This window comes from Podarcis melisellensis, assembly GCF_964234715.1.
Source record: "Podarcis melisellensis genome assembly, chromosome: 2".
Taxonomy (NCBI): Eukaryota; Metazoa; Chordata; class Lepidosauria; order Squamata; family Lacertidae; genus Podarcis; species Podarcis melisellensis.
Window position 1 is genome coordinate 121,629,241 of NC_138529.1, and position 15,091 is coordinate 121,644,331.

General features: G+C 46.5%; 2 protein-coding genes across 3 annotated transcripts in view; both read right to left on the bottom strand.

The window, feature by feature from the left end:
- Positions 1-15,091, bottom strand: part of LOC309364552 (uncharacterized protein) — a 419,096-nt gene that overhangs the window by 170,896 nt on the left and 233,109 nt on the right. The gene's annotated exons all lie outside the window — the stretch shown is intronic.
- On the bottom strand, positions 8,781-14,480 carry LOC309364653 (uncharacterized protein; the record flags this gene model as incomplete). Of its 2 annotated transcripts, XM_081902363.1 has the most annotated exons (4): positions 14,347-14,480; positions 12,225-12,398; positions 9,207-10,505; positions 8,781-8,860 (listed from the first exon to the last, which is right to left on the bottom strand). In XM_081902363.1, exons 2-4 carry the CDS (start codon positions 12,355-12,357, stop codon positions 8,823-8,825), a joined length of 1,470 nt encoding a protein of 489 aa, XP_081758489.1. In that variant the 5' UTR covers positions 12,358-12,398; positions 14,347-14,480. The 2 variants fall into 2 exon arrangements, with proteins under 2 accessions (XP_081758489.1, XP_081758488.1); XM_081902362.1 differs by lacking the exon at positions 8,781-8,860 and having other exon boundaries at positions 8,881-10,505; positions 14,347-14,479.

Sequence of the window (15,091 nt, forward strand, 5' to 3'; positions counted from 1 at the left end):
GGAATGTGGAAAGAGCTTTCGTTCAAGTGACCATCTGAATTTACATCATAGAACTCACACAGGGGAGAAACCATTTAAATGTATGGACTGTGGAAAGAGCTTCACACATAATGGAAACTTCAGAAAACATCTACGGACTCACACAGGGGAGAAACCATTTAAATGTATGGAGTGTGGAAAAAGCTTCAGTCAGAGTTCATCACTTAATAGACATCATCAAACTCACACGGGTGAGAGACCTTGTAAATGTTTGGAATGTGGAAAAAGCTTTCGTTCAGGTGAACATCTGACTTTACATCATCGAACGCACACAGGGGAGAAACCATTTAAGTGTATGGAGTGTGGAAAGAGCTTCAGTCAAAAGGGAACTGTAAGACTACATCAACAGACTTGCACGGGAGAAAAAACATTTAAATGTATGCAGTGTGGAAAGAGCTTCTGTCATAGCGGAATGCTAAGAAATCATCAAAGGACTCACACAGGGAAGAAACTATATACAGCAAATGTATGAAGTGTGGAAAGAGCTTGAGTCTAAAGGAAACTAAGAGTACATTAACAGACTCACACAGGGGAGAAACCATTTAAATGTATGGAGTGTGGAAAGAACTTCAGTCAGAGTGGACAAAGAATCCGAGACCAGGGGAGAATCCGAGACCAGTTCAGTCAGAGTGGACACCTTACAAAACATCAATGGACTCACAAAGGAAGTAACATTTAAATTTCAGGAGTGCAGAAACTGCTTCTGTTTACTGGAGTACTTACAAAATGTTTACGGACTTATATGGAAGGAACCATTTAGATGTATGGAGTGTAGAAAGATTTTTCCTCAACAAGAAGAAGAGGAGGAGGAGGAGGATTTGATATCCCGCTTTATCACTACCCTAAGGAGTCTCAAAGCGGCTAACAAATCTCCTTTCCCTTCCTCCCCCACAACAAACACTCTGTGAGGTGAGTGAGGCTGAGAGACTTCAGAGAAGTGTGACTAGCCCAAGGTCACCCAGCAGCTGCATGTGGAGGAGCGGAGACGCAAACCCGGTTCACCAGATTACAAACCACCGCTCTTAACCACTACACCACACTGGCTCTCTCAAGGGTTCATTTCTTCCTTCAAATGAACAGGCTCCTATAGGTGGAAATCAAATTTAAATGCATCCCATGTATGTGATGATCTGGTGTTTCAATGTAAAGTTGTACTTTCATGTAGTAAAGTAATCAAGGTAGCGTATCACAATAGTTAGTAATGTATAAATGGCTTTGTACAGTGTACCTCAGGTTACGAACAGCCTCGTTGATGAACATTTCAAACCCGGAAATGAGTTGGTTAAACTAGAATTATAGGAATGGCAGCATGACATGCATTGTTTTAATTGAGGCACAGGACCCACGTACCTACGGGACCGCCTCTCTCGATACACTTGGTGGAGGACCTTAAGGTCCACAAATGACAACATTTTGGAGGTCCCAAGTCACAAGGTGGTTAGATTGGTCTCAAGTAGGGCCAGGGCCTTTTCAGTACTGGCCCCAACTTGGTGGAATGCTCTGTCACAAGAGACTAGGGCCCTGCGGGACTTGACATCTTTCCGCAGGGCCTGCAAGACAGAGCTGTTCCACCTGGTCTTTGGTTTGGACTCTGTCTGACCGTTGTGTTTGCCTTCTCTTATGGTTTTGATCTGTGGGCTACTTTTAAAATGAGGCTGCATTTTAAATTGCATTTTAACCTGTATTTTAAATTGGTAAGGGTTTTTTTCCCTATTATGTTTTTACTGTAATTTTACTGGTGTTAGCCACTCTGAACTCGGTTCTGCCCGGGGAGGGCGGGGTATAAATAAAACTTATTATTACCGTATTTTTTGCTCTATAGGACACACTTTTCCCCCTCCAAAAATGAAGGGGAAATGTGTGTGCGTCCTATGGAGCGAATGCAGGCTTCAGGCAGCTATTCGCAAGCCTTCGGAGGCCAGCGGGCTCCGAAGGCTTGCGGATAGCTGCCTGTTCTGGGGGCTGGGGTCGGGGGAAGCTTGGGCTTTCCCCGTCCCAGCCCCGCAGCTAAAAACAAAGCCGTGCGCAGCTTCTCCCGGCTGGACAGGTTGCGCGTGGCTAAAGAGGAAGCCAAGACAGCTGTCTTGGCTTCTTTGCTTTTTGGGGCTGTCGGGGGGGGGGGGAATAAATTTTGTTTGACCCTTATGTTTCCCTTCCCTTATGTCTTGATTTATCAGCTATTTTAAAATAAGGCTGCATTTTAAATTGTATTTTAACCCGTATTTTAAATTGTTGTTTTTCCCCTATTATGTTTTTAGTATAATTTTACTGGTGTTAGTGACCCTGAGCCCGGGGAGGGCGGGGTATAAATAATAATTGGTGAGGGGGTGGGGGGTGGAGGAAGAAATAACCAGTCCATAATTTTAATGGTAGGTTTATTGTAGCTGTGAGAGAAACAGAATAACAACAGGAAAAAACCCAGAAACCTAGAAGAGAAATCAGAGATTGATGTGCATTACAGTGAGTGAAATAAGTATTTGATCCCCTATCCACCAGCCAGGTGTCAGGCTACCTGGTATCTTCACTGTTACGTAACGAGCTGAGATTAGAAGCACCTGCTGTAAGGGGAGAGGTCTTACCTGTTATCCCAGCTCGTTACAGTACCTGTACAAAAGACACCTGTCGACAGAAGCCATCAATCCAAAGGTGTTTTTATTATGCATTGTCTTCTGACATATATGGAAGGTGACCAATGAAGGTGGTTTTCCGCGTCTCTTAGGTCATAGAAATGTTCTAAAGGACTGTGTGGAAAAATTAGGGCTGAGAGACAATTGTGGAAGGGGTTGAGGGGTGTGAAGGGGAGACAGAGAGAAGTCTCTGAGTCATTTGCTGAGGGGTGTGGCTGAAGGCCTTGGTTTCTCTCACACCAAATGTAACCGCTCTGTAGAAAAGACTCTACAACCTGAAAATGGAGACGGTGCACGTACTTTTGTAACCCAAGAAAATCTTTAATTTTTTTTAAAAATTGAAATAAAGGCCTTGGTCTCCTTCCATCGGACTTTCCTTTAAGCGAAGCAGCCCCTGTATCTCAGGTCTCTGAGCAGTTTAGGATGCCTAATTGAGAAACGTGCTTTAAATGGCTGTGTCTCTCAATGTCCAGGAGGAGACACGGGCTGCTTCCACAAAAGTGTGTGTGGAACGCACAGCAGCTTTGTCCCCACTGACCCTCGCCACGGGGTCCATAACTGCACCTTCCATACCACTGGGAAACTGACCGTTTCCTGTGCTGATCATTAATGTGCATGAAATACTATATTGTTAGTGGCTAGGCTATGATTAGTCCATCTTAAGACCTACAGTGTTTTGCTTTTGAAATCCCTTTTCTTCCTCCCTTCCCCACCTTTTATTCTATCCACCATTCCAGGAGCTCGTGGGGATGCTGTGTTTGATTTTAGGCAAGAAACGAGGGTTTTCATCTCATTACAGGAGACTGGTTGCCATTCAGGCTTCCTCTGATGACCTGTCTTCAATTAAACCCTGGGCCACCAGCTCCCAGCATTGTCTTCCCTCTGTTCCATTAGCTAGTCCCAAGGGCTTTCGTATTTTCAGCTTTCTTGTCGTGGAGCAGACTCTTGTATTCCAAACTACGTTTGATCAAATTTTCCATGGATTCCTCTGATGGATACTGATGTCTTAACTGTCTTAGCTGGAGCTTTCTTAGCTGCTTTGAATCAACTGTCAAATCAGCCAAGATGTGTTGATTGTGTGTAATTAGTAATTGTAGGAAGTTATCTGTGATGGGCAGCTGAGCTTGGCCAGAATCAGGGGGTGCAGGGCCTCAGAATTCCATGAGAGACCTGGAGCCTCTCTCTGATTGGCTACCAAGACAGGGGGGTGGAGCCAGCACTTTTGGAGGGAAAATAAAATGAGCCGTTTCTGAGAAAGTGGAGGGATAGTTTCGTGGGAGAGGAGGGACGAGGGTTGCTTCTGGTCTGTGTATGAAGTGCACTCTGAGGAAATTATCCCAAGCTAGAGAAAGGGGTCTCTGAGCTTAGAAAGACTAGTTTTGAGAGAGTATTCAGACAGGACTTAACTGGAAGGCTGGAAGCAAGGAGAAGTAGAAGCTGTGAGGATACTGTCTACTTGGGTCTCATTTCAGTCAGGAAGGGAAAGATCGAGAAAGAGAAGAATCCCAAACCAGTTATGAAGGGTGTGGTGACCCCCTGGGTCTTCTATACTGTCAGAAGTACCTCAGGAGCGTGGAAACTGACAGAGAGTACCACCTTGTTTAATAATCGAAATATTAAGCTGCAACAGCTAAATTAAGGAGCTGAAGTGAAATAACTGGAAATAAGCTCAGCATTGGCCACCCTCTCTAGACACCTGTAACATCGAAGAGGAATAACTTAAAAGAAGCAACAGAAGTTTAAAAGAAGCTGTGCATTTACTACTTTGTTTAGAAGCCTGTAACATACACTAAATTTAGTACAATTTATTATTGAGTTCACTGTTTCCTGAAAGAACATTATCTATCTCCTGACACATCCTTTGCTTTTTTCAACTTTGTTCTGTAAAATAAATCTTTCTTGTTTGTTCAACTTCTGCCTGAGTCGCCAAGGATCTTTGTTTACGTTCACACAAAAACTGTAAGATAACCCATTGTGATTATATAGTCAGTCAGGACTGACTGAAGAAACTGACTACAGTGGTATCTTGGTTCTCAAACTTAATCCGTTCTGGAAGTCTGTTCGAAAACCAAAGCATTCCAAAACCAAGACGCGCTTTCCCATAGAAAGTAATGTATAACCGATTAATCCGTTCCAGACTTTTAAAAACAACTCCTAAAACAGCAATTTAACATGAATTTTACTATCTAACGAGACCACTGACCAATAAAATGAAAGCAATAATCAATGTTCTGTACTATAAAATAAAGAAGACAGTACTGTAGATTAAAATTAATTTCTTTTCTTGCCTGCACTGATGATAGACATTGTTTGGATGGGGCTTTTATACATTGCCACAGTCACACAATCAATCAAAAAAGAAGAACAAGCCACAGTCAAAAAGACGAAAAAGCCAAATAAAAACACATTTTTTTTAGCAAAAACAAAAGTACCAAATATAAGCTCCAAATATCACCTCAGAACACCGCAATGAGAAATGGAAGGCTTTGATTACAATGGGGGGTGCAAATTAGCAGCGCAACAAGGAAAACGGAAGGAAGAAGGCTTTGTTTTTTTCAAAAAAAATTATTGATTTGCCACTTTTTCACACAGAAAAAAGAAAAAACATGACAAAACACACAACAGAGACAATAAACTTAACACAAAAGAAAATTATTATTTCAAATACCTAAATCTCTTAACATTGGTAACGGACTTCCACGAATCCCGTCTATCTGAATTTCATTATATCACCTGTATAACAGTTCTCTAATTTCATATTTATAATAATATTAACTCCTTTCATTAACTAACCTCTTCTCCTTTATTATTATTCTAATCCTTAATATTTACTACCACATATTCTTATTCTACCCCTAAGCCTATTTGTTACTTCCAAGAATTTTCTATTTATCATATATTACAATATTTAGCTAAATATTTTTTAATTTCTTCCAATCCTCCTTTCCGGTTGTAGAATTTTAGTATCTAACGAAAATGAAAAAGCCAAATAAAAATGCAATTTTTTTTAGCAAAAACAAAAGCACCAAATATAAGCTCTAAATATCACCTCAGAACACTGCAATTGGAAATGGGAGGCTTTGATTACAATAGGGGGGGTGCAAATTAGCAGCGCAACAGTAAAAACAGGAGGAAAAAGACTTTGATTACAATGGGGGGGGGCGCAAATTAGCAGCGGAACAGTGAAAACAGAAGGAAGAAGGCTTTGATTAGAATGCAGGGGGATACAAATTAGCAACGCAGCAGTGAAAACAGAAGCTCAGGAGCATGTTCAGCTTCCGAAGCAAAGTTCAAAAACTGGAACACTGACTTCCAGGTTTGCAGCATTTGAGTTCAAAGTTGTTCAGGAACTAAGCTGTTTGAAAACCGAGGTACCACCGTATATAGACATGGTTGCCATACATCCAGAACTGTAAGCAGCGTCTGGGCGAAAATTGCTGAAATGTCCGGGAAAATCTGGACGTATGACAGCCCATGTCGCAAGTGTAGATTTCGGCAAACTTCACTTAAAATAGATACGCCCCCCGCCGCCCCCCCCAGTTCCTTCAAGCCCTCCTCATAAGGCTTGGTTTCAGACCCTTGATCTTGATTGAGTCCTCTGCATCATGTTCATGAAGTTTTCCCTTAGTGTTTAGCAAGCTGTAAACCTTAAATTTACTTTCCACAGTTGTTCCCATAAAGCAAAGTCAATACAGTGGTGCCTCGAAAGACGAAATTAATTCGTTCCGCAAGTTTTGTCATCTTGCGAGTTTTTCGTCTTGCGAAGCACGGTTTCCCATAGGAATGCATTGAAAATCAATCAATGCGTTCCTAAGGAAACCGCCTTCAGTCCAGGTCCGGGGACAGTCTGTCCCCCGACCTCCTCTGAAGGCTGGGGGGGGGGGACAAGGGCTTTTCTTCCCACCCCCAGCATTTTAAAAAAAACCGGGACAGCAGAGGACTTCTCCGCTGTCCCGGGGTTTTTTAAAATGCTGGCGGGCGGCAGCGCTGCCGCCCGCCAGCATTTTATGATCACCCCGGACAGCAGACTTCTCCGCTGTCCCGGGGCGATTTTAAAGCCCCCGGGAAGGCAGGCGGGGGGGGGAGCAAAGACTTTCACCCCCCGCCAGCCTTCAGAAGAGGTCCAGGACCTCTTCTGAAGGCCAGTGGGGGGCGAAAGTCTTTGCTCCCCCCGCCGCCTGCCTTCAAAAGCCGTCCAGGAAAGCGGAGAAAGCGCTGCGTTTCTCCGCTCTCCCGGGAAGGCAGGCAGGGGGGAGCAAAGACTTTTGCCCCCCGCCGGCGTTCAGAAGAGGTCCAGGACCTCTGCTGAAGGCCGGTGGGGGGCGAAAGTCTTTGCTCCCGCGCGCCTGCCTTCAAAAGCCGTCCGGGAAAGCGGAGAAAGCGCTGCATTTCTCCGCTCTCCCGGGAAGGCAGGCAGGGGGGAGCAAAGACTTTTGCCCCCCGCCGGCGGTCAGAAGAGGTACAGGACCTCTGCTGAAGGCCGATGGGGGGGCGAAAGTCTTTGCTCCCCCCGCCGCCTGCCTTCAAAAGCCGTCCGGGAAAGCGGAGAAAGCGCTGCGTTTCTCCACTCTCCCGGGAAGGCAGGCAGGGGGGAGCAAAGACTTTTGCCCCCCGCCGGCGTTCAGAAGAGGTCCAGGACCTCTGCTGAAGGCCGGTGGGGGGCGAAAGTCTTTGCTCCCGCGCGCCTGCCTTCAAAAGCCGTCTGGGAAAGCGGGAAGCGCTTCCCTGCTATCCCGGACCGCTTTTAAAATGCTGGCGGTGGGGAGCAAAGCCTTTCGGCCCCCGCCGGCCTTCCTGGACCTCTTCTGAAGTCCGGAGGGGGGAGAAAGGCTTTGCTCCCCACCACCAGCATTTAAAAGAGGTCCCCGGAGATTTCCCTATGGGCTTTCTTCTTGCGAAGCAAGCCCATAGGGAAATTCGTCTTGCGAAGCGCCTCAAAAAACGGAAAACCCTTTCGTCTAGCGGGTTTTTCGTCTTGCGAGGCATTCGTCTTGCGGGGCACCACTGTATTGTGTCCTACATCTCTGGCCCAGATTGTCACTGATGATTTCATCATTGCATTCTTTGTGTCCCACTCAAATAATATGTTATACATTTTAAATACAGTGGTACCTCGGGTTACATACGCTTTAGGTTACATACGCTTCAGGTTACAGACTCCGCTAACCCAGAAATAGTACCTCGGGTTAAGAACTTTGCTTCAGGATGAGAACAGAATTCGCGCAGTGGCAGCAGCGGGAGGTCCCATTAGCTAAAGTGGTGCTTCAGGTTAAGAACAGTTTCAGGTTAAGAACGGACCTCCGGAATGAATTACGTACATAACCAGCGTTACCACTGTACAATTTTAACCCTGGAGCCTAATAACTCCCTTTCAAACTGAGTTTTGTTCTGCAAATCTGTTTTTTAAATTCTAACTTAAATGTTGTATTCAACTGATGGTAACTTGACCAGTCTCCCTCCCACCTAGAGGAAGAAGTTCCCTTTATAGGGACCCCACATACAATTAAGCAATACCACACGGCCCTAAACCTAACCTCCCAATACATCGACCTCAGCGGGTAAACTATTGGTCTGCTGTGTCAAAGTTTTACTGGGCAGTTGGATAACATTGGCAAGAGCGCCTGTAATCTCACAGTCACCACTTCCCTGGAATAAGAATCACTTCCGTCCAAACCAGTAAGTATGTCTGTAATTATGACAATCTAACCAATGCCTAGACGACTTAAGCCCTATATCAGACTCCTCTCCAGGGGTTTCCCCCCAAATATAGAGCATGGTCCAATCCCCTGGACATTCTCAGACTTACAGAAGTCTTTCTCAAGGTCTTGAAGGAATCTGAAGAGGTGATTCAAGCAACACAAAAGGAGATTCCTCCTAAAGATCAGGAAGAACTTTCTGATAGTAAGAGCCAGCAGTGAAAAGGAACTCTCTCAGAAGAGAGAGGACTCTCCTTCATTGGAGGTCTACAAGAAGAAGTTGGTTGGCCATCTGTCATGGATGCTTGAAATGAGTTTTTTTCTGCATTGGCGGGAGTTGGACTAGATTCCGAATCTTCCATTCTATTATTTACCCTGCTGTGAGTTCTTGAATTGACTTATTTACAAGTGAAATTTTATCCACATTCCATGCGCTGATATGCTTTCAACTCTGTATGAATTATTTGGTGGGCCATGAGAGTGGCACTCTGACTGAAGCTCTTCCCACATTCCAAACACTAACAGGTTTTCTCACTTATATGAATTATTTGATGGGAAGCGAGACTGCGGCTCTGACTGAAGCTCTTCCCACATTCGAAGCACTGATAGGGTTTCTCCCCTGTATGAATTCTTTGATGGGAAGTGAGACTGCTGCTGTGACTGAAGCTCTTCCCACATTCCAAGCACTGATAGGGTTTCTCCCCTGTATGAATTCTTTGATGGGAAGTGAGACTCTGTCTGTGACTGAAGCTCTTTCCACATTCCAAGCACTGATAGGGTTTCTGCCCTGTATGAATTCTTTGATGGGAAGTTAGATGGTGTCTGTGACTAAAGCTCTTCCCACATTCCAAGCACTGATAGGGTTTCTCCTCTGTATGAACTTTTTGATGGGAAGTGAGACTCTGCCTGTGACTGAAGCTCTTTCCACATTCCAAGCACTGATAGGGTTTCTGCCCTGTATGAATTCTTTGATGGGAAGAGAGATTATTTCTGAGAATGAAGCTTTTTCCACAATCCAAGCATTGATATGGTTTCTCCCCAGTATGAATTCTTTGATGGGAAGCGAGACTGTGGCTTCGACTAAAGCTCTTTCCACAATCCAAGCAATGATAGGGTTTCTCCCCAGTATGGATTCTTTGATGGGAAGTGAGACTGCTGCTTTGACTGAAGCTCTTTCCACATTCCAAGCACTGATAGGGTTTCTTCCCTATATGAATTCTTTGATGGGAAGTGAGACTGCTGCTGTGACTGAAGCTCTTCCCACATTCCAAGCACTGATAGGATTTTCCCCCTGTATGAATTATTTGATGGCAAGTGAGTGTTTCCTTCAGACGGAAGCATTTTCCACAGTCTAAGCACTGATAGGATTTCTCCCCTGTATGAATTGTTTGATGGGAAGTGAGTCTTCCCTTCCGACTGAAGCTCTTGCCACATTCCAAGCATTGATAGGGCTTCTCCCCTGTATGAATTCTTTGATGCAAAGTGAGACTGTCCTTTCGACTGTAGCTCTTTCCACATTCCAAGCATTGATAGGGTTTCTCCCCAGTATGAATTCTTTGATGGGTAGTGAGATTTTTGCTGTGTCCGAAGCTCTTCCCACATTCCAAGCACTGATAGGGTTTCTCCCCTGTATGAATTCTTTGATGGGAAGCGAGATGGGGGCGTTGACTGAAGGTCTTTCCGCATTCCAAGCACTGATAGGGTTTTTCCCCTGTATGAATTCTTTGATGGGAAGTGAGATGGGTCCCATGCAGGAAACTCTTCCCACATTCAAAACACTGATATCTTTTATCCCCACTATGAATTCTTTGATGAAGAGTGAGACCCTGCCTCTGACTGAAGCTCTTCCCACATTCCAAGCACTGATAAGATTTCTCCCCTGTATGAATTCTTTGATGGGAATTAAAATGTTCCTTCACAGAGAAGCCTTTTCCACAGTCTAAGCAGTGATAGGGCTTCTCCCCTGTATGAATTGTTTGATGGGAAGTGAGGCTCTTCCTTTGAATTAAGCTCTTTGTTTGATGGGAGGTGGACTGGGACCTCTGACGGATGTTCTCTCCACACTTTGAATATTTATCGGACTCCTCCGCTATGTGGATTCTGTTGTGGTTCCCCTTGTTCTTCCCTTCCAATTCATCACCATCTGCAATGAAGAGAGAAGCTAATTAGAGCCTCAGGAAGAAATGGAGCTCCAGATTACTGAACAATGTTAATGAATGCTTGTGATAGAGGAAGAATTGAAGAGAGTTAGATGTGAGGCCTTACTACAGTTTCCACTGCCTTTGTTGGCTGGAATTGCTTGGCTTTTATCCGGGATAGATTTGTTTGGTTCAGGCATGGAGTCCACTCCATCACAAAGGTCAGTCATCTCTTTGGTCAACAAAATGCAGAAGAAGCAAAAGCAAAAGCAACAAACCTAACAGAAGTTACTTCAATGTCCGTAAAAAATCTCAAGCCAACATTTAAGAAGGCCTGGGCAGTTCAGGGAAATCTGGTCATTGTTTAAAAAGGCATGACTAGACGAAGAATATTCACAGAGAAACCAGTTGATATCCCTCCATTCAGGGCTCACGGTGTGGATGTTAGAATCCCAGATGCTGTTGGTCTCCATCCAAACAGTGGAGGTTCATCACATAGAGGTATGTATGGAATGTCTAAACTCATCTTATGATCCAAGGGGGAGCTTTACCGAGAGGGTGCATGATTCCCCGATTCCCCTCCTTGACTTCCTTATGCAGAGCTCTCTGGTCAGGAGACAGCAATCTCCATGCCTCAACAAACAGGAACATCTTCATTTGCACACTCCCCAACAGCATTTATCTCAATCTGGTTGGTCTCAATTTAAATTTATAAATCACTTCCTTCACTTGGAACCACCCTCCCATGTTGATGAGGAGACCAACTCTGTATTGTTTCATTGGGAACAGTAGAGGGAAAATGACTATGACTCACACTTAATCTAAGCACAACAGTCACAAGAGCTCCTGACTAGGCATTCAGCTAGGAGATGTTCAATGTACAGTGGTGCCCCGCAAGACGAATGCCTCGCAAGACGGAAAACCCGCTAGACGAAAGGGTTTTCCGTTTTGGAGGTGCTTCGCAAAATGAATTTCCCATGGGCTTGCTTCGCAAGACGAAAATGTCTTGCGAGTTCCTGCGGTTCCCCCCCCTTTCCCCCCTTTTTCTAAGCCGCTATCTCCCCTATCTCTCCTCTCCCCCCAATTTAAACCAATTCATGAACTCAGAACTTATACACTGACCACTAATGATGAACCATATGTTATAGATATTCCTTTAAATTTATTCTGCTATTTTTGAGAATCATATGAGAAGATTATTTTTGAGAATCACATGAGAATTCATTTGAGAAATCATATGAGAATTTGATTTGAAAATCAAATCTACATATTTGTATCATTTATGAGACCTATATGATCCTTGTTTTTAAAGGAAAAGGAAAAGTTATTCCTAAAATAAAAGAAAAAGGTAAGGCACAGAGGCCCCATCTGTGATCAATCTATAAAGCAGGTTACTTTAAAGAATCATGGCTTCTAGTGCTGCCTGATGGATCAGTGAGTTCTCTGACACTGGTAGGGCATTCAATCACAGTACAGGTTGTAGACATCTTGAGCTGCCAATACATCGCGGTGGCCGTGGAGCTGTGATGTATTCCTAGCTCAAATTGCCTGCAGATATCAAAGGCGCAGGCAGGAAGGCAGGCAGGTAGAGGAACCCGAAAAGGTGCTCACCTTCTCAAGCTCCATCCGCCTGCCTGCTTCATCCCACCCCAAAGCTGAGCAAGCCCCAATGCCTCTATGGCTCCATCCCTCCATGTCCCCATCTCCCCTCCCCTGGGACTCACCAGATCCCTCGGAGGTCCCTGGGAGGGAACGCTCAGAGGCTGTGAGGAGGGATGCAGGAGACAACCTGACCAGGTCAACTGTCCATCTTCCCCCTTCCATCCTCGCTAGGTTTACAGATTCAGTCTCTTTCATCCTTCCTGAGGAGTCGAGAAGCCACCACAAGCTGCAGGGCCCTGGGAGAGAGGAAGAAACAAAGGGAGCCTCAGAGGCCCTGCAGGGATTCTCCTGCCCTAGATATTCCCCTGCTCCCGGAGAAGCACAAATGGGGCAGCCACTTCCCAACAGAAACCCCATTTGAAACATCTCCAGTGATTCCAATTTAATCTGTTTGCACCTCACCCCACTTCGTAAGGCTGGCATGGTCTGCACACTAGTGACCTGAGAGTAGACCTCATTGAACTTAGTGGGGCTTATGGATAGAACTTGGTGCAAAAACCAGGCACCATCCTGTCCCCAAGCCTGAAAACTGCAACCCCAGAGCATGGGCAGAAAATAGCGGAGTAGCTATTACATGTAGGTGCCCCCACTTCTCAATGCAAAAGATGCCTTTGCAGTTGAGCTGGCTGGGCCCCAAACCTCTTTCTGCTCATCATTAGAGTTGCTGAGAGACCCTAGAAGTCGGTAATAGGATCTGGCTCCTGCTGTTTCTTAGCCACCTCCTCATTTTCCTTATTCACGCAAAATGGAGTGATTTTTGGTTGTGCTTTCTTTAGAGAAGCTCTCTTTGGAGCAGGGCCCGTGGCACTCGGGGAGAGACCAGAAATTTTGTAACCACTCCAGGTCAACACCATCTTTTCCCTTAATTCCATATCATGTTTCCTTATACCATTTATAGCAATTAAAGCTTTTCTAACTTTAGTCTGCAGCAACTTCTGTGTCATTCACTTAGTGTTCTGCAGAATGTGGAGGCTAGACTGGTGACTGGGAGTGGCTGCTGGAACCATGTAAGACCGCTGCTAAAGGAACTACATTGGTTCCCAGTATGTTTCCGGGCACAATTCAAAGTGACCTTTAAAGCCCTAAACGGCCTCGGCCCAGGATACCCGAAGGAGCATCTCCACCCCCATCCTTCAGCCTGGACCCTGAGGTCCAGCACCAAGGGCCTTCTGGCGGTTCCCTCAGTGCAAGAAGAGAAGTTACAGGGAAGCAGGCTGAGGGCCTTCTTGGTAGTGGCCCCCTCCCTGTGGAACACGCTCCCATCAGATGTCAAGGAGATGAGTAACTATGTAACCTTTAGAAGACACCTGAAGGCAGCCCTGTATATTGTATGTGCTGGAAGCCGTCCAGAGTGTCTTGGAAAACCCAGTCAGATGGGCGGCAGGTAAATATTATTATTATTATTATCATTATTATTATTATTCACACAGGATGCTGATGACATGGCAGCTTCACCCCAGTGCCTTGCCAGGGCAGGAGGGGCTTGGTCTTCCTAAAAAGATTGAGCTGAGCAAGGCTGGATGCAGGTCCTGCTCCCAAGAGTGGCACATGCCAGTCTGTGCACTTGCTCTGCTGGGAGGGGGCAGATGTTTAACAAGGTTGGAAACCAGGTCTCACCCGGCCCTAGGGACTCCTCCCAAGAATCCTGGGAGCCAGAATTGGTTCAGGACCCTGAGAGTTGCAAGGAGACAGCTTCAGCCCTGCTGCCCAAAGACTCCAATTCCCAGGGTGGTCACCAATCCCCCCTTCTTGCCAGGGATCTCTGGGAATTGTATTTGGGTAGATGGTGGGAGAGGGTCTCCCCTTCAGTCTCCACACTTGGGGGGGGGGCTGTATCTCCCCACTCCACAGGGCTTCTCCTTCCTCGGAGTCCTTGGATGCTTCTCCGTGTTATGAAATGTGACTTTCCCCTTGCATGCCCTCTTTTTGTTGCCCCAAAGACTTCTCCCCAAAAAGGAAGGCAGCATCTTGATCCAAAGGAAGAACAGAGTCGCAGACCTGCTGGACACTCAGCCCCTCCCTGGCTTGGCAGAGAGGAATTGGGGGCAGGACCCTCTGCTCCCTGACTTGGGGGTCTCCCCCCCCCATGCATGAGCTGAACGGGGACCCCTTGCCTCCTCCCTTGCAGCCCTGGGACCCCCTTCTCCCCGCTGCCCCCCAAGGGGGAAGAGAGAAGAGACTCACCAGATTCCAGGAGGGGCACCGAGGAAGTTTTTGCAAAGCAGAGAGAACAAAGCAGCCTCCTCTTTGCTGGCAGGAAGGGACTGGGCAGGGAGGGGCTTCTGCTGGGGAGGACCTTGCCCCCCCCCGCCCTCCCCTTCCTGTCCTCTCTAGGAATCCAGCTCTGCTCCTTTTAACCCTTGGCAAGCCGAGGGCGCCCAGACCCTCCCTCCCTCTCCCTGCCTGCTTCTGCGCTCTAGGGCTGCCCTCCCTTCTCCATCTGGGCCAAGGACTCTGCATCAAGGCCCCCCCCCCATCTTATTGCAGACTGACGACAAGGGAGGTGGGGGTTTCTGCATTCTGCCCTGTGCATCTGGATCCCTACTTTGAAAGGGCTTTTCCTGGAAGCGCCTTCCCTGGGACCCACCGGCAGGGTACGAGGGATCCAGCTGCGAAGTTGGGGACCTGCAGGGTCTCCTTGGAAGTCCCCCCCCCACAAACGCGTTTCTCTCTTCCTGGGGGGCCAAGAGATGCTCCCCTGCCCTGCACCCCCAGGGGCCCCTTTGCGGAAACTGAAGTGCGATGCCCACCAAAGCGAAGGCGAAGGACCCCTGGACCTTTGTCCGCAGACAGCTCCCCCCCCCTTTCTTCCCCACACCAAACATAACCACAGTTTTGAAAATCCTCCATACTCTGGGCATGTGCAGATTTCGCAGCTTTCTGTAAACCAGAGGCAGGGAAGAAGTGGCCAAAGGAGCACCTTGCAGAA